Source organism: Chrysemys picta, chromosome 8 (genome assembly GCF_011386835.1).
Source record: "Chrysemys picta bellii isolate R12L10 chromosome 8, ASM1138683v2, whole genome shotgun sequence".
Taxonomy (NCBI): domain Eukaryota; kingdom Metazoa; phylum Chordata; order Testudines; family Emydidae; genus Chrysemys; species Chrysemys picta.
In genome coordinates, this window is record NC_088798.1 from 58,967,089 (window position 1) to 58,985,356 (window position 18,268).

General features: G+C 54.3%; 1 protein-coding gene across 3 annotated transcripts in view; it reads right to left on the reverse strand.

Moving 5' to 3' along the window:
• Window positions 1–526: 526 nt before the first annotated feature.
• BRINP2 (BMP/retinoic acid inducible neural specific 2) overlaps window positions 527–18,268 on the reverse strand; it is a 56,318-nt gene continuing 38,576 nt past the window's right edge. For 2 of the 3 annotated variants that reach the window (XM_042851232.2, XM_005304213.5), the window contains exons 3-8: window positions 15,728–15,918; window positions 13,984–14,180; window positions 10,005–10,110; window positions 6,784–7,020; window positions 3,195–3,417; window positions 527–2,781 (exon numbers count right to left, since the gene is read on the reverse strand). In XM_042851232.2, the coding sequence (XP_042707166.1) occupies window positions 1,665–2,781; window positions 3,195–3,417; window positions 6,784–7,020; window positions 10,005–10,110; window positions 13,984–14,180; window positions 15,728–15,918 (2,071 nt within the window). In that variant the 3' untranslated portion in view covers window positions 527–1,664. The remainder of the gene's footprint in view (window positions 2,782–3,194; window positions 3,418–6,783; window positions 7,021–10,004; window positions 10,111–13,983; window positions 14,181–15,727; window positions 15,919–18,268) is intronic. The other variant, XM_042851233.2, reaches the window with a different exon arrangement.

Genomic DNA, 18,268 nt, shown 5'->3' on the forward strand with positions numbered 1-18,268 from the left:
TGATCTGTGTGTGGCTAGGAGCAGAGGTACAAGGGTTATAAATAGACTTCAAACAAAAGGGAAAACAAAGTGAGGAGGAAAAAAACTGAAAAGGCTCAGCAGAAAAGGAGCCATGGCAACCGTGCCAAAAATAGGTTGGGAACTTCTGCTACATGTGTGTGGATGGACATGCACAGATCTCTCTACAGGTTATTTCACCTCTACAGCCCCCCACCTTCATCCCAACCCTCTCTGATTTCACATCCACACCTGCCCTCTCAGAACTATCAATACCTATCTACCATCACCTCCCCCGGCTCTCCATTCACATCCACACTGGCCCGCAGGTGTCCTTCCCTGCCTATGCGCACCATCCCTCTGCCATCGCATCTACATAATCACACGTGCATCTTGCCGTTCATATCTCCACCTCTGCACCCCATCTACTGATAGTTGCCCCTAGGTATCTGTCCACGTTTACGCCGAGCACCTCTTCACACATGCCCAGAGAGCGTCTCCATTCAAAAAGACACAGCCCGAGACCACATTGTTTTCAACTTTGTTTTGTTTTGCTCAAAAAGGCAATCTTTTAAAAAATATATTAAACCAGATACATTTGACTAAGGTGGATCTCGGCTGGAGAAATCGACAAGAATTGAATCCTCTCCCCCCCCAAATAAATACGTTTTAAAAAAAAACCCCAACAATTGATTAAATAAATAAAAACCTGAAAGGAGAAGCTACCCACAAAGCTCCACCTCTGACTGTAATGACAGGTGTGTCCGTCCGGGTGCCCAGTCGCTGCTCATGTCGACGATCGAACATCTTGGCTCAATGTACCGAGGTGCATTGATGGTGCCGTGACGTAGAAGGAGGGCGGAGTGCTCCCGGCTTCCATGTGGGAATAGGGGAGATTAGGCAGGGCTGCCTGTCCCACAGACCCCCCAGCTGGGATCGGCCAGCTTCTCCCCCGCCATCAAGGGAATGATGCCAGAGAGCAGGCGGGGGTAGGAGGAAGAGGCAGAGAATATGATGACTTAGAAAGTGACACGGAGAATGGAAAAGCCGGGATGTGGGTTGAAATGTCTGTTAAAAAGAATACAAAAGTGCCTGCGCTGAGGAAGGCCGCAGCTAGCCTCTTCCCACGGGGTGGGTGGGAGTGAAGCGCTCTGAGCAGTTCTGGCCTGCTGGGGGTCTGAGGTCTTGCCACCTGTCCCTTCGCCTCCCAGCTCTGTGTGGAGCACTGACTGGGCTCACAGACCAGGAGGCAAGGTCACAGGCAGAGGTACTACCAGATGTCTCCTCTCTAGGGCAGACTCCTCCCACCAGCTTTCTCCCCTGCATGGGCCTGTTCCCAGGTGAAATAACCTGTTGATTTTTCTGCCTGGTCACAATTGTCATTTGTGACTGGGAAGAGGGAGAAATACAAGCCATTACAAGGTGAGCACCCTATCTCCCTAGGCCTGGCTCCCCTTTCTGACCAATTTGCATCTGCTGCCTTGCAGTCTCTTGCCATGGCCTGGGCATCTCCTTGCATCCTTCACACGCCGCCATCCCTGTGGCTGGTCACGTGGTGTCCCGTGGAAGCACACGGTTGGCACTAAGGTAAGGCCTTCGGAAGTCTCGGTTCTCCATCCCCCTCCCTTTTCTTGGGCCCCTCCTCAGAGATTCCAGGTGCCCCAAGGCTAGCTGCACAATTTGCCAGTCTCATACTCCATGGGGCTTGGCAGTTTAGCACTGAAGGCCTGCATGGAGGATTGGATCCTTCCCACTTCGTTGTTGGCCAGCTTGAGCCGGTGCCGGAGCAAGCAAGAGAAAAGATCAAGCCGGGTTTTGCCGGGCGGTGAAAGCCGGTTCACCCGATCCCTGATCTCGATGAGCTGTAACAGGGCCGAGTCCTGGGAGCCCTGGGTGTATGGGTAATCTAGCTGAAGGATCAGGTCCCGGATGGCGTCCGGGTCAAATGGCATACTGAAGCCAAAGACTTGCAAGCTATTGATTTTCATGTAGCCCAAGTTCTTAGATGGATCCACCATCTCTAGGGGCTCGTAATAGATAGTCTCATTGGAGCTGTCATCCAAAGACTTGATCCGGCTCCTCAAGTACACATGGACCGTCTCAAAGAAGGTCTTCCACTTGTTTCCTAAGGTGAGTGTCCAATTTTGGCACAGGGCCGAAGCATCCACGCTAGTCCTTTCCCAGTCTGGGAAGCCCCCCTCCTTCACAGGCATGAACCAGCTCTCTGAGTGGCTGCCCCCGAACGGGTTGACGTAGACGGCCATGACTGGCTCCAGGGTGCTGTTCTTGGTGAGGCATATCTGGAGGGAGAGGGCCAGCATGATGTGGACCAACCCTGGCTTGTACTTGTTGCTCTTGAGGGTCAGCAGCATGCGTTTCCTCCAGGAGGGATCGAACCAGCTCCCCAGTCGCATATCGTTGCTGATGAAGATGGAGTGCACCTCGATGCGGCTGTCCCGTTTCTGGAGGAGGTACTTGAGCTCCAAGTCCTGCAGGTCCGTCTCCAGGCCAAGATAGTGCTCCAGGGACTCTGCCACCTCTGGACGGCACAAGCCCTGGCTGAGCACGTAGCCTGGGTTGCAGGTCCCACAGCGGGTGCTGTTCTCCTCAGCGCAGGCAGCGCAGGCTGGCCCGTCGCCCAAGGCACATGGTATGGACCCCTGGCAGGAGACTTGGTCAGAGGGGCAGGTGCAGCTGTGGCTGTCTTCCAGGAAAGTCCCCAGTGGGGTGGTCTCACTGCAGTACAGGAAGGACTGAATGCGGTTCCACCAGTAGGGTAAAGATCTAAAGGAGAAGGAGGCAAGAGAGAAAAGGCTCCTTAGTGCCAGCGTGAACACGGCTACTGCTCTTCCTGAGGGACAGTGTGGTGGCCTGTCCCCTGGACATATTTATTGTCCTGGGGAGAGGGACCAGCCCTGGAGACTGGAGTCCTCAGGTTAGCCACGGTACAGGCAAGGATCCCCATGACACCGCCCCGAGCCTGGAAGAACCAGCACTAAAGCAGTTCAGTCGCCAAGGGCTGGCTTCTCTACTCAGCTCCCCATCACACTGGGTAATGCTTCCATGGCATGACACATTAGGAGATGGGTGGTCATCCTTCTAGTCGCAGTTTGGTCAGTGCAGTGCATAACAACTGGGCCAGGTGATCCCAGGCCTTGCCGCACCCAGCCGAGGGCTGGCGCCAGGGGACACTGTACCTCTCCTTTGGCAGTCTGAAGCGAGGCTGCCTGTGGCAGCGTTTGCAGAGGTTGAAGAGACGCCGGATGATTCGATGGGTTTTCTTGAGCAGCAGCTTCAGGCTGGTGCCCAGCTGCTGGTAGCGATGCTGCACATCGAGGTCCATTGCCCAGTACTGGGAGACTGTCGTCATGTTCACGAAGCGATCCTCCGGGAGTCTCTTCACCAGGGACTGGAGCTCCTCTGTGGGTAGAGAAGGGGAAGTCAGCAGAGCAGGAATGCAACGCAGGAAGAGCTGTCTGATAAGCCTGGAGTCACCCTCAAGTGGGGCCTATCATCCAGGTTAGAGTCTTTCCCCTGGCTTAGCCCCCAGTCCAAACATATGGCCCCTGCACAACACTCATGTAAATGGACTTAGCACAGGGGTTCTTTGCAAGGACTGGTGGGACAGAGCTCGCCTGCCCCCATGCCACCAGCCCTTCCCACCCCCAACACATCAACTCGGAATTTGGCCTCTGGTAGCTTGTAGATTTGCTAGAATTACACAATAATAATACTTACCCTACAAACTGTCCTCACAATGCCCCTGGCAGCTAGGTCAGGGAGGAGCACTGTCCTTATTTTCCAGATGGGGAAACTGAGGCAGGGGGATGAACTGACTCGCCCTGGGTTACAGAGGCAGGATTAGAACTCAGGACACGTCCTAGCTGGAGTTGCTAGACATCGTTTCCCTCAATGGAAAAACACATTTAGGCTGTAAGCTCTTTGTGGCAGGGCCCATCTTCTTGTTATGTACATGGCCAATGCCTAGCACAAGGGGGTTTTGAGCAATGCATGAGACACTAAGTACTAGTGCAGTATAGATACACCTATCTCATAGAGCTGGAAGGCACCTTGAAAGGTCATCGAGTCCAGCCCCCTGCCTTCACTAGCAGGACCAAGTACTGATTTTACCCCAGATCCCTAAGTGGCCCCCTCAAGGATTGAACTCACAACCCTGGGTTTAGCAGGCCAATGCTCAAACCACTGAGCTATCCCTCCCTCCTTATGATAGAATTATAGTAATGATACCTAGCTCTCATTCAGCAATTTTCATCACTAGAGTTTAAGACATTTTACAAGGGAGCTCTGAATCATTATCCCCATTCTACAGCTGGGGAAACTGAGGCAGAGACAGGGCACATGACTTACACAAAGATACCTAGCAGGCCAGTGGCAGGGCTGGGAATAGACCCTGAGTACCAGGCCAGGGCTTGATTCATTAGGTCACGCTACCTGGTTAGACTAATAGTAAGGTCTCATTCATTTCTATAATGAAACACCACTAGTTTATTTAATGCAGTTTTATTTATTGTTTTTTCATAGCACCTAAGGGTAGGCAATGAACATCACAGTCCCATGTGCTGCACATACACAGAGTCAGAGGCAGTCCACCTGCCCAGAGAGCTGATATTCTAACTAGATCAGACAGGCACGGGGTTGGAAGGGAAACCAAGGCAGAATGCGGTGAAGCGACTTGCCCATGGTCACATGAAAGGAGCCTAGAATAGAACCACGGTCTCCTGAGTCCCAATCAGATGCCTGATCCACTAGGCCATGCTCTGTTGCTGTTAATGTATTGGCGGAGAAGGTGTCACCAGTGACCGCTGGGGCATGCTCTAGCCGTGACGCCAATCCTTCACATTCAGACAGTTCCCACCTTTCCCAGCCAGACCTCACGCTAGTTTTCTGCACACAAGTCCCCCTTGGGACTCAAGCAGGTCCCCCCAGGCGAGAGCAAGGCAGGTACCATTTGGTTCCCCCTGCCAGACTTAACCAAAGAGGTGCTGGTTCCCTGCAGCATCCTGCCACAGCAGCTCTAACGCACGCTTCTCAGAGTACTGAATTCCTAGGGGCAGGGGCAGTTCCCCAAGGCACTATGCGCATCTCTTGAGAGCCCTCTGCTCCCACTGACTGTCACTGGAGTCGGGATGGCTCAACACCCATATGGGGTTGTACCTTTAATCTGCTCGCTAGGCCTAGATACTCCCCCCCTGGCAAGGGTGTCCCTGGTGGAAAGGAGAAACCATTTGGAGACCGAGGCAGAGATTTCTGAAGTCATTTTCCCTACACTGGAGCTAATGGATTAATCTTCCGTTGCACATGGTGTTAGTGGAGAGGCTGGTAGCCCTGGACGAAGCCAGGTATTGAGCTGTCAAACTCCTCCCATGCAGCTAGGCCAATGCACCTCACTCCTTACTGGCTGTTTCAGTCGTGGGGATCCAAACAGCTCTGCCACTGCACCTTCCTTGCAACCCACCACACCAGCTGTTTCAGTCCTGGACGCATGGAGCTTTGCCAGTTGCCCTGCACTCCCGACCGTCCGCACCCTTAGCTATGTCATGCCAGAGATCACCAATGGGGCCTAAAATTAGGGTGCCACAGGCTGACTCCTGTACTCAGACTGAATGGCATTTTACTCTCCAGGGTCCCATTGTTTTCAATGAGGTCTTTGGTGGCTTAATGCCCTGATCAGAGCCCAGTGATCTCAGTGGGAATCTTCCCATTGGCATTAATGGACTTTGGATCAGGCTGTAAGGTGCTATTTACTATGAGTGAGGCTGTCAGAATCTGGCCCTTTGTAATTAACAAAAATCGTCTCGGGGAAGCTGTCAAACACTATAGTAATGGGATTCAGATAAGTATGAAAGACAGAGACTCCTTCTACCCATTTCCACTTGGGCGACTTTCAGGATCTGAACCCAGATTGCCAAGAGAAAGAGGGTAATGCAAGAACCCCCTTTGCTTCCAAAATCCCACTTCATGCCTCTTTTGTAATTCTCTTTTCCCTGTCCCTCTGGGCAGTTCTGATTCCAGTCCAGGCCCTTTCCACTAGCCACACTGCCTCCGAAGTATTAACAATACTGAATTCAGGTTTAAAATTGACAAGGGGACAGATGTGGCTGTGATCCCAGCTGCTCTTGTTTACCCTATCCCATAATAACAAAAGAACAAGGGGACACCCTAAAAAGCAATTATGGGGTTTTTTTTAAGTCTACATATGATGAACCTGTGGAACTCACTGCCACTGGATATCACTGAGGCAAATGGTGGTCATTTTTAAAGAACATTTTATAATGAAAAAAACATTGCAGTGAGACTGGCTGGGATAAACATTGAGGGTCTACATTTTCATTCTTCCAGGTGTAAACTGATTACAATCTGGGTCAGGAAGAAATCTGGACTCAGGGGGTAAATTATTGCATAATGGAGTAAACCTTCCCATATAAAAACGGCCATAATAGGTCAGACCAATCTAGCCCAGTATCCTGTCTTCCAACAGTGGCTGGTACCAGATGCTTCAGAGGGAATGAACAGAACAGTGCAATTATTGAGTGATCCATCCCCCGTTGTCCAGTCCCAGCTTCTGCAAATTGGAGGTTTAGGGACACCCAGAGCATGGGGTTGCGTCCCTGACCATCTTGGCTAATAGCTTAGCTAATACTACTGGGAAGTATCTGGCACTGTCAGAGCTAGGACAGCAGACTAGCAGGGTCACTGGTCTATTCCAGCACGGCAGTCTCAGTAAGAGGAGTTGGTCTCAGTGAGCTCACACATTCCTGGCCTCACCTGACTCCTCAAACTGTCTATTGTGATTGTCCCAGGCATCCTGGATCTGCAGCAGACTGTCTTCCATTGCCTGGATGTCGGCTTCAGGGCAATTGCAATCCGGGAAGCCAGGCCCGCATTGGCACCAGCAGTCATTCTTCCGGCAGATGAGCTCTCCCTCTGAACTGCAGGTGATGTAGCTGAGCGCGGCCGCCACAAAGCATTCCCGCAGGTAGTCGGGCAGCAGCACCTGCAGCCCTGCACAAAGGGAGAGTCCCAGGAAAGGTGAGACAAGCAGACACCCCACATGTACCCCAGCATTCTGTGTTTCTCCATCTGCGGGGATCTGGGCCAAATTCAGCATTACAAATGGCAGTGGAGCCACATCCATTAATACAGGGCTGACTCTGGCCCAGAGTCTGCAATATTGATGTAGCTACATCAACCACAGTGGAGCTACACCAGTTTACATACGTGGAGGTTCTGGACCTGGAGCATCAGACATGATGTGATCTGGGACTTGAGGACCTCTCCCCACTTTGCCCAATAACCATCAGGGTGGAAGCTCCGGTCTAGGAAGGGATGGATTTCTACAGCTGCAGAGACTCAGTTCAGAGAAGCTACAAAAGTGCAGATGCTCATTTTAAACATGCAAAACAGGCTGGGACTCTCAGGCGTCAGGGTCTGTCCTGGCATTTCAGAGACAGAGATGGTTGAACCGAGCAGTGACTGGCACCTTCATCCCCAAACTCAGCCCTGTCCCTCAACCTTTGGGAGAGTTGGAAAAGCTGAATTCACTTTTTCCCGGGTCCCGTCCCCAGCTCTACGTGGGTTCTTTGTTTATGGGTTCTGACCGGGACTGACCCTGGAAGTGCCGGACATCTCACCTGGAAGCCTCTTCTTGGGAGACCCCTCGCCTAGCTTTGCAGACCCAAAGAATCTGCAGTAATTTGGATCAGGTCCAGGCAAACATCCAGGGCTGGCTCCTCTGCCGGGATCACTCAGAATAGCTCCATGGGCTGCTCTGCCGATTTACACCAGCTGAGGGTACTGCAGCTCAGTGGTTCTCAACCTCTTGGGGCTCAGGACCCCTTGTAAATGGTTATGGCCTTTTACGACCCAGTAAAGAGTCCCAGAGCCTGGGAGCAAGCAAGCATATTTGTGCCCTCTACCAGAGGCAACGTGTGGGGGAGCATGTGGGGTCACATGCTCCCCTAGATTTTTTTGGTTGTGCTCCCCTGACCCAGACAGGCTGGGTGGCCCACTGAGGGGAGTCGGGGTGGAGGTGTTGCTCCCACACTGTGGGGTTGGCCCCACCGAGCCTCCCTGGCATTGCTGACCCCACTGAGCTCCATGCCATCTGGCATCTCTGGTCTGAGCCGCCCCTGTGGCTTTGCGCCCTGGGCAGCTGCCCCGCTCATCCCGCCCTGGATACAGACTTGCCCTGGGGTGGTTTTGGTGAGATCCTACCTGGCTCTCATCCCACAGTGGCGGATCCTGCAGCTCCTGTGCTGTGGGGCTGGCTGGGCTTGGCTTGTTGTGCCACTCAGGTTAGTCCCTACCCCCATGCCTGGACCAAATTAGTGTGAGTGGAGCTGTGACCTGGCTCATGGGGTTGCAGTGCCACTCACTGAAATCCGGCCTACCCGGACTCCCATTGTCATGGCAGCTGGGCCAAACCTGCGTGATGCTGGGACTTGCAGTGCCTGGAGCAGGAAGGCGAGCCCAGCCAGCCCCACAGGAGCCACAGGAGCTGCCATGCAATCCTTTGAAACATGCTGGTGACCCAGTTTTGGGTCCCGACCCATAGGCTGAGCAACCCTGTAGTAGCTGTTCCACACTCAGCACGGCTACAAGTTCAAGCCCACAAACATTTGGGCTGGATTGTTGCTGTCACTGCACCAGCTACGGGCATCCTCGCTGGGTCCACTCGCTGCTGCCAGCCGAGCTGGGGACCCTGTACAGATCACTTGCTGCCACCCCAGCTGTCAGTCCAGGCCCTCCCACCCCAGCCTTTTCTTCTAAAAAATCACCTCAAACCCTCCCCCTTCTATCCTGCTTACAGCCACTGAATTGCTAGTGACTTGCCTGCCCGCGTTAATGATTACTGACAGTTCCTCATGCCTCCCTGGACTGCTGTCCCCCCTCCCCACCCCTTCGCCCTGGGCCATTCAATCCCCAGTCGGGTCACTGTGGTGGGCGGTGAGACTCCTGTCTCAACAACCCGTCACAGGAGGGAAGTGGGTGAATTCTCCGAATGTGCAGTCTGGGGGCACTCGCTAGACAAAGGGCAGGGAGAGGGCTGTGGATACTGCAGGAGTGGTACGGAACAGCCAGGTCCTTTGCCCTTCTCAAGCAGTGTTGTGTCGCTCCCCGGGTAGCTGAGACTGTGTGCCTCTGCAATAAGCACTCCCCTCTGTGGGTTACTGATTTGATAATAACAGACAATACTGCCTTAACCGGAGTCCAGTTCAGTTAAGCCATCCAAGGGATGAGCTGCATTCCTACCGCATGGCTCTGCCTAGCTCAGTGTGCACCATGCAGGCTGTGGGAATGGGGAGGGGGGGCAGGGACACAAAGGCACTTGGCAATCCCATTCATGCCCTACATCGACAAAGCCCACCGCCCTCCCCCTTTTCCTTCCTCTGCCCCACTTCTTCTCACCCCGCCTCCTGTTGCTTTTCTCCCCACAGTGGCGACGCATTTAAATATCTCCACATGTCAAACCAAACCATCCTGCTTCACATTGCCCCAGGCTGGGGGCAGGAGGCATCACGCAGGAGGATTCTGGCAGCCGGGGCAGGGTCGTTCCTTCTCCAGGGCTGGCCTCCTGGTGTTCCCCCACCCCCAGCCACCCCCACTTTGCAGTTCTCTTCCCCATCCTCCAAAGCACCTTCCCATCCAACCTTATAGGGGCCCAGGGCCCAGCTGGGACTAGTGGGGTAGTGCATGCTTGGGCCCTGATAGGAGTCAGCGTGCAATGAAGACATGACCTAACCTACTGGGATCACCTATGACACGGGGCATGCCCCCCAACATCAGGGCATTCTGGGTAAATGGGGCCCTTTTTTGACCTAACTCCTGTACACTCTCCCCCTCCCTCTACTTGGGGCCCTACCCGTCCTTGCTTCAGTATCTCTCCTCTCTCCCACTGGCCTCTCCCTCCCTTGATGACCACTGTAGCGGCTGGTCTGGCCCTTGCTAGGCATGGGGGATGAAAGGAGGAAGGCTGCCGTCCTCACCTAGTAGCTGTACTTTGTTCTCAGGGCTCTGGACGAGAACTGAGCTGACCGAATCCAAGTTATCGTAGTTACTGCAGCCGAGAGGGCCCGTCCGGGTTTCGGTTACCTGCGAGACCAGGGGGTAGTAAGAGAGCGAGTGAGGTGGGACCTGGCGTTTGCATCACACCTCAGCAGTTAGGGTCTGAGCCTGCAGCTGAAAACGTGCAGAGCTCTGACCTGCACTCCTTCCTGTGCCAGTGCTGGGCTCTGTGCCCCTCTACCCGGGCACCGCAGGCCTGACTCTCAGCACCCCCGGCTGTGCCAGACCTGGGGCCACAGAGAACTCTTGTCCCCTTGCTGAAGTCATTGCACATGTGAGGGGATTTGCCCTGCTGCATTGCCAGGGAGAAGCTGGATGCTGGCCAATTCCCAGCCCAGGAAGCCTGGCACACCAGATGAGTAGTTAGGGAAGGAAAAGGACCTATTACATCCCAGAGCCCACCCCCAGCAATGGCCGGGTGGCGTCTGCTGGTGGTGGCCCCATCAGGCATTAGCCAACTCGACACTAATAGTCCAAACTCTGTTCTCAGCTCCTGGAGGCCAGGCAGGGCTATAGAAGGAGCAGGAGGGGGCAGAAATGGTGAGCAGCGAAGGTGCAATACAGTGGTCCGGTTCATATGAAATAGAAGGAACATGGGAAGAGGCCAGAAGGGTGATGAGGTCCCCTTGCGAAATCCCGGCCCAGGTGGTCTCAGGCGGGGTGACCTTGGAAAGCAAATGTAAGTCAGAGGCCGCAGGGCCGTCCTTGCTGCCAACAAGGAGCCAGCCCAGCCAGCAGAGCAGTCCCGAGCGAGGGCGTCTGCGGCAGCGCGAGAGACAGGCGGCCCGGCAGCGCTGGAAGAAAGGGGAAATAATTGCGTGCTAATTGGCCTGTTGACAGAGAGCAGCTCTGCCTCCAGCCTGATGCAGCTCGGCTTCGTTAGCGTGGCCAATTTCCCATAACTAACAGGAAGGCGCTAACCTCGCTCAGGCTCCTTTTCCCCTCCCAGCGGGGACACTGGCTGCCAGAGATGGGCTTATAATTGCCAGGCTGCGGGAGGAGAGCCCAGGGCGGGACTGGGCTTCAACCAGCCACAGTTTGCATCCCAAGTGCAGCATCGGGGTGGGGGTGGGGAGAACAGGGACCAGGAGATTCCCTTCCTGTCCCCTGACTGTATGTGGCACACCTGCTCTATGCTCATCAATCACGTTAGATCCACTTAGCTCAATCAGATTAACTTCAAAGAGCAGAGGAGGGCAGATCCGACAGTCACAAGGCAATCCCCAAAGGCCCAGATGAGACCAGCCTGTCCAGAGATCTCAAACACAGCTGTTTTACAAAAGGAATTCAGAGCATAGAGATTTGCCCCAAGTAACTCAGCGGCACAGCCCGGACTAGTAAGCAGATGTCCTGATTCCCCAGTTCATGCCGCATCCTCTGGGCCACGCTGTCAGCAGCCAGTGGGCGAGAGGAAATACACTTACGTTGGGTTCTACGTGGAGGGGAAGGAGGAGGTGCACAGTTGGCCTCCCATTTTCAGAGAAACAGGCCAGGATGGAGGCTGAGCCCGCTCCTATATAGCCCACCACAATGAGTGCTTTGCCTGATCTGTACACAGCAGCTCCAGGCTGGGACCGGCATGACACTTTCAGAGGAAAGGCACAGATGTAGCAGAGCAATGCCAGCGCGAGAGCAGCAACTCCTCAGCCCTCCTCAGCAAGGACGGCCCTGCGGCCTCTGACTTACATTTGCTTTCCAAGGTCACCTGCCGCCTGAGACCACATGGGATGGGATTTCGCAAGGGGACCTCACCGCCCTTCTGGCCTCTTCGCATGTTCCTTCTATTTCATATGAACTGGACCACTGTTTTACTCCTTCGACCACTCACCATTTCTGCCCCTCCCCCTTCCACAGCGAGCTCCCCCGGCCTACGGCATGAAGATCAGAGCTCAGGAAGGGTTTACAATGGAGCCTCTCAGCCCAATCTCCAACCACACAAGGAGATTGACTTGGCTTCTCTACCCACAACGGAGCAGGGTGTGGAGGCCCAGCACTGGCCCAGTAGTGGGCTGTAGGTCAGGGCTGAGGTGCACCAGCAGAGCGGTGGAGGGGAGCTTTTCACACCCTCTGGCCAATGTCTCCCTGAGAGTCTGGACACCAGCCGTTTCCCTGAGCCCCCCACTCTGATGACAGAACACCAGCTGCAGACCGCAGCATAAGAATGCCGTGTTGGTCCATGCCGCGAACGGCCGCCAGGTGGGGCAGTTTAATGGTAGGCATTTGGAGCAGACGGGTGGGATACCGAGCGGTGGATTTCATTGCTGGCTCCTACGATGAAAGGCTGGTGTTTTATTTCCTGGTGGATTGTTCTCAGCCATATAAGATACCCAGGGGCTAAGCCGCAGGAGCCAGTATGGACCTCAACAGAGGGAACAAGGTGAAAGCAAGACATCAGCTTGCTAAGGGACAGAGATGGTCAGAACAAGACACATCATTTGGAGGGTCCGGTAAAGACTCCACTGCCCAGATATTTGATTATTATTTATGTACACCTCTACCTCGATATAACGCTGTCCTCAGGAGCCAAAAAATCGTACCGCGTTATAGGTGAAACCGCGTTATATCGAACTTGCTTTGATCCGCCGGAGTGTGCAGTCCCGCCCCCCCAGAGCACTGCTTTACCGCGTTATATCCGAATTCGTGTTATATTGGGTCGCGTTATATCAGGGTAGAGGTGTATATTGTGCCAGGCGCTGTACAAACACAGAGCAAGAGACAGCCATAGACAACCCCTTACAGGGCAGACCGAGGAAGTGCGTTACTGGCCCTGCATCACAGAGGGGAACAGAAGCAACTTGCTCGAAGTCACACACGTTCTGTAGCAGAAGCAGCCACCGAACCCCAGTTTTCTCAGCCAGAGGGCAATGCCTTGTGAGGGAGTGGCAGTCACAGCATGACTGTGCCCTATGGGAGGGAAGAGAATCCAGTGCACCTGTGACTGATTAGCAGCTGCCTAACGGGGATTAAAAGAAAGCAGCTGGACCCTTATAAAGGGAGCATCAGGCGGTAGCAGGTGAGAGCTGCCTGGGAGAGACGGGGAAGTTGCAAAGAGGAGAAAATGATGTGGGTCTTCCCTGGGAATAGGGAGGAAATGCTAGGAGGCCAGTGGAGGCCAGTGGTGGCTCTCAGGTGGCTGGCTGGGAGAGAGGGGCTCTGGAACAAGGGCGGAAAGGAGTACTGGGGGACTCACGGGTGGGTGACCTGGAAGTGTTGTCCCCAGAGAGGGGACTGGAGAAATCCCTATATCTAGAGAAGTGTTCCTGTGGGAACTGGGAGAACTGTTTTAGCATGAGAGTTTTATGCACTATTGCATGTGTACATGACTAAGTTATGCCTAGAGGTGAGTCTCTGAACTGGACAGTGAGACAGACTGTCTCTCTTTATGGCTGGACCGAGGGGAAACTGAGTCAGGAGCACATATCATGCCACAGCCTACCACAGGAGGGGCATGTGAGGAGGGGCCACCCTGTGACAATGGCTCAGTGCCTAGGGCAGTGAAGTGGGAGTCTGGAGACATGGGATCTCTTCCTGGCTCTGCCACTGACCAGCTGGGTGACCTTAGGCATGTCACGCCCCGCCCCATGCCTCAGTTTCCCCTCTCACCCTTTATCTGCCTTGTGTACTTGATTGTAAGTTCGTAGGGACAGAGATGGTTCCTTCCAATGTGTTTGTGCAGCATCTGTTGTGTCTAGCGGCTACTGTAATACGCAGAGTAAGTACTTGCAAGGCCATCCCTCCTGGAATGAGCTCTGTACCCCTTTCACCTTTGCTTTACTTTGGAAAGCTAATGTCAGAGGTGCTAAGCCCCCATCCCCATCTGCATAGGCAGGGTCCCCCTTGCTGTCACCCCCACCCCCATCGTCCTGGGGCTTCCTGCTCCGCACTCAGCGGCGGTATTACCTTGATGGCGGCTGTGGCTATCTGGATGTGGTGGAGCCTGCGCAGCGTGCTTTCCCGGTCAATGAAGTACGAAGCAGCCAGCTGGTGCAGAGTCTCCAAGGAGACAGTGGAGCTGTTCCCGCCCCCTCCCGTCCCGACCGTTTCCGCCTTCCGGCTCAGCTTGCGCTTGTCCACGAAAATGGTCAGGGACTCTTCTCCTGCAGAGGCACATGAGCAGGTCAGTGTGCTCCAGCGACGCTCAACTCTGCTTCACCGTCAGTCATCCATGGGCAGGAACGGAGCCAGAGCCCACCTCCCTGCTGCCCCTCCGGGCTGGCCATCCCTCACAGCAATACAAGTCTGAAGGATGGGCTGCTGGGTAGGTCTGCCCCACAAGGCCTCTCGCAGGCGTGCGAGTTGGCCCAGTGGGGGACGTCAGCCTGCAGCCCCTCTGATTTCCAGCCACTCTAATCAGACCCTGAAGACTGAACCCCAGATCGCCCAAGCAGTGTCACAGCCCCCTGCTGCTCGGTGGCCATCCTGAGCTGGCTCTGAGACATTGCCACTCCCTGGCCAGCTCGCCAGTGCCCAACTAGGAGGCTCAATCATGCGGACACCTCCAGGAATCCAAACTGGTTCTGATGGGCAGGCGGGAGGGCACCATTGGAGGCCATCTCTCCATTACATCGGCCCTTCCTCTGCCTGGGGACACGTCCCTGTGAGTGGATTTACAGAACCAGCCTCTTATTAAAGGGCCATTGCGTCTTATCTTCTACTGCCTTGGCCCTCGCAGAGTGGCCCATTTGCAGGACAGAACACGAGAGGCTAGCACACAAATACAACCCATTCCACTTCTTCCCTCCATCTCTCCTGCGTCTCTCACGTGCCCGTCAGAGCCCTGAGCCATGCTCCAGGCCTTGCCCCCAATGCCAAGCAACCCAGTGCTTGAGGCTTGCGGAGCATCGGGGCATTCCTTTGGGGGACCCAGTGACGCTTGGCCAAAGGACTGCGGTTGAGTCATAGGAGACTCTCCTGCTCCATTCGGAGATGGAGCGTGCCTTGCCTGGCCTTCTGCAGGCTGGGAGTGCTGAGATCACCTGTAGGTGTTAGCCTCGGCTAAGTGGAAATGTCTGTCTGCTCCCAGCCCCATGGTCGCTCAGTAAAGAGTCCCCATGCTTATTGGAGCCCTTGTATTTAGGGCTCGTTCTGCTGCTGCTTGTATCCCGTTGCTCCGAGCTGGTCCCAGACATCGAAAACACCCATGCGTCTCTTTCAAAACCCACCCCCTCTCTGCTGCTCTCCTTGCCAAACACTAGTTGCTGTTTTTATGGGCCCCACCAAAGCAACAGCAGCCAAGATTTTCTAAAGTCACTAGTGGTTTGAGGGACCCAACTTGAGATGCCGGAAAGGGGCCTGCTTCTCAGGAAGTGCAGCACATCCGCCCTCCAAAAAAGAGTCTCTTTTCAGGGTTCTCGGGTTGGGACCCCAAAATCACTAGCCACTTTGGAAGATCTTGGCTGGTCGTCACTTCCGCTGCTGAGCCAGCAGCAGCGGTTCCATGAGCAATCAGTGTCCCCAGAACTGGGCAGACCATGCTTACATCTCGATGCTGCTACATAAGTAAGGCAGGAAAGGAAAAGGCCATTTTGCATGGGCCAGATCCTCAGCTGGTGGAAATGGAGTTAGCATCACTGACATCAATGCCAATTTGTACCAGCTGAGGATCTGGCCCCAGGAGCATAACTTTGGCACAGGGGGCACTTACCTCCCAGAGTGGCGGAGAGCAGGAAATGTGTGCCATATTTTTTAATCAGGTTTTCCGTAATCTGTTGCAGGCTGGGCCTTCGTCCCAAGAGGCGGATGTTCCGGATGAATTCGGGGGCCAAGGGCAGCGGTAAGCTGAAGAAATCTTTCCTTTCCAAGGCTAAGTTATTCACCTTCCAGCGGGCAAACTCTCTGGAGAAAGAAGTCAAGGAAAAGCAGCCATGAACTCCAGTATCCAGGTGAGAGGGAGGGGAGGATGGGGAAATGCGAGAGAACATAAACCCCCATCGCAGTCACAAAGGCTGTAGTATGTACTGGACATTGTACCGCCTTCCATTAGCGGTGGGTGAAGGTAGTTCCAAGGAGACCCAAGCAAGATCATGGCCTATTGTGCCAGGCACTGTAACAGGCACCTAGTGAGACAGGCTCTGCCCACAAGAGCTCACGCTCTAATAGACCAGACAGGATTTTCATCCCCACTTGTGACAGGCAGGACTAGGGTCCTCCCATACCCGTCCCAGGAAAGTATAGTAAAGGAGTCCTCCAAGCTGCACAGAGAGGCTGTGTGGGATATAGCCAATCAGGAAGGCTGCAAGGGGCTAGCCATTCACAGGATTGCAAGCTAGTATAAAAGGAGCTGCAGCGCAGCCCCAACTGAGGGCAGGTCTTCACTACGGGCGGGGGGGGGGGGGAGGGGAGGTCGATTTAAGATACACAAATTCAGCTACGCAAATAGCGTAGCTGAATTCGACGTATCACAGCCGACTTACCCCGCTATGAGGACGGCGGCAAAATCGACCTCCATGGCTCCCCGTCGACGGCGCTTACTCCCATCTCTGCTGGTGGAGTAAGAGCGTCGATTTGGGGATTGATTGTTGCGTCCTGACGAGACACGATAATTCGATCCCCGAGAGATCGATTTCTACCCGCCGATTCAGGCGGGTAGTGTAGTCCTAGCCTCAGTTGCTGCTTACAGTCAGGGAAGTGCAGGTGGTGCTCCTGGCTGGCCAAAGGGAACTGCAGCACCACAGACAACTCAGTGTGGGCAGGGACTGGGGGAGCCAGAAAGAGCTGCTGGCTGGCTGTTGGGCCTGAACACAAAAGAGCCCTGAGGTAGGGTAAAGCTTTGGTGAAGGCTGGGGCTGCAGGAAAGTGGCCCCGGGAACTGAAAGTGGTTGTTAAAGGGACATGGTGGGATGTTGCTGTGATTCTTAGGGTCCCTGGGTGGGGACCCAGAGTAGTGGGCGGGCCCAAGTCATCCCCATAGGCCACTGGGGAAGAGATCTACATTGTACAGTGATAAACTCCAGAAGGGGATCTGAACTGTTAAGAGGCTCAGCTGGGGCCAGAACAGACCAGAGCAGGAGAAGAGCCTCCATGGAGGAGGCCCTGCGGGCACGGCTCCCTACCAGGGCCAGGAGCGCTGAAAGACTTTGTTGCACTGCTACCCCAGAAGGGCTCTGAGTTGTGTTCCATATACACGGTGTGAGACTTGGCTGGAGGGGTCACCACAGACTGACAGAGGTGCAGACACACCTAGCCAGAGGGTGCTCCTCAGAGGTGGGGTGCCACCCTGTTACATGCTGTACAGATGGGGAACTGAGGCACAGAACCCAGGGTCACAAAGGGAGTCAGTGGTAGAGCAGGGAATTGGACCCAAATCTCCTGCATTCCAGCCCAGGGCTGTAACCACAAGGCCAGCCTCTCTCTCCTTCAGCTACCACCTCACATCATCTCAGTTGCTTTCCCTTCGTACGTGGAGCCAGGTAAAGCCTGGCTCCCTCTATGCTCTGTCCTGCAGGCGTGCTGGCTCCCTTTGTTGTGGAGTACATGAGCTCCTGCCGGCATGCAGCGCAATACAAATCCATGTATATACGACAAGTCCCACATGTGTGCTGGAAACATCTCATTTGGAGGGAACTGGGCTAGGGATATTGCAATATCAGCTGGTTAAGTACGCCCACAGAGAACTGAATAGATTAGGGATTTAGCCAGAGTCTCTCATAACTGGCGGTAACAGACTATATCTAACAGGTCTAGCTCCCTCCAACGCGCCCCTCGTATGATCAATAACTCTGCTCTGGCAGCCGAGAGGAGAGACTGGAATGGAAACAATTCCAGCTCAGTTCAAAGGAGATGGGGCTGAGAGAGAATGGATGGAGGCTGCATGCACAGCTGCTATTCCAAAGACCAAGGCAAGAAGTTGAAATGAAACAACGTCAGCCTGGGAGTAAGGCACCGTGATGATGATGATGATGATGAACCAAAGGTAAAGCTTCCCAAGGGATGCTCCATCACTCTGCAGCTTTAGCATGAGACTGCATGGATGGCCTCCTATAGGATATGCACTAGTTCTACCACACATTAAGGACCTGAAGTGGGGATCACTGGGTGATGTTCACTGGCCTGAGTGATGCAGAAGGTTGGACCAGATGATCACAATGATCCCTTCTGGCTTTCCAGTTTATGAATCTACCCATCCCCTGCTGCTGAGGCATCCAAACTCATTTCACATGTGAGCCAAATTCGAACCAGCGAATCC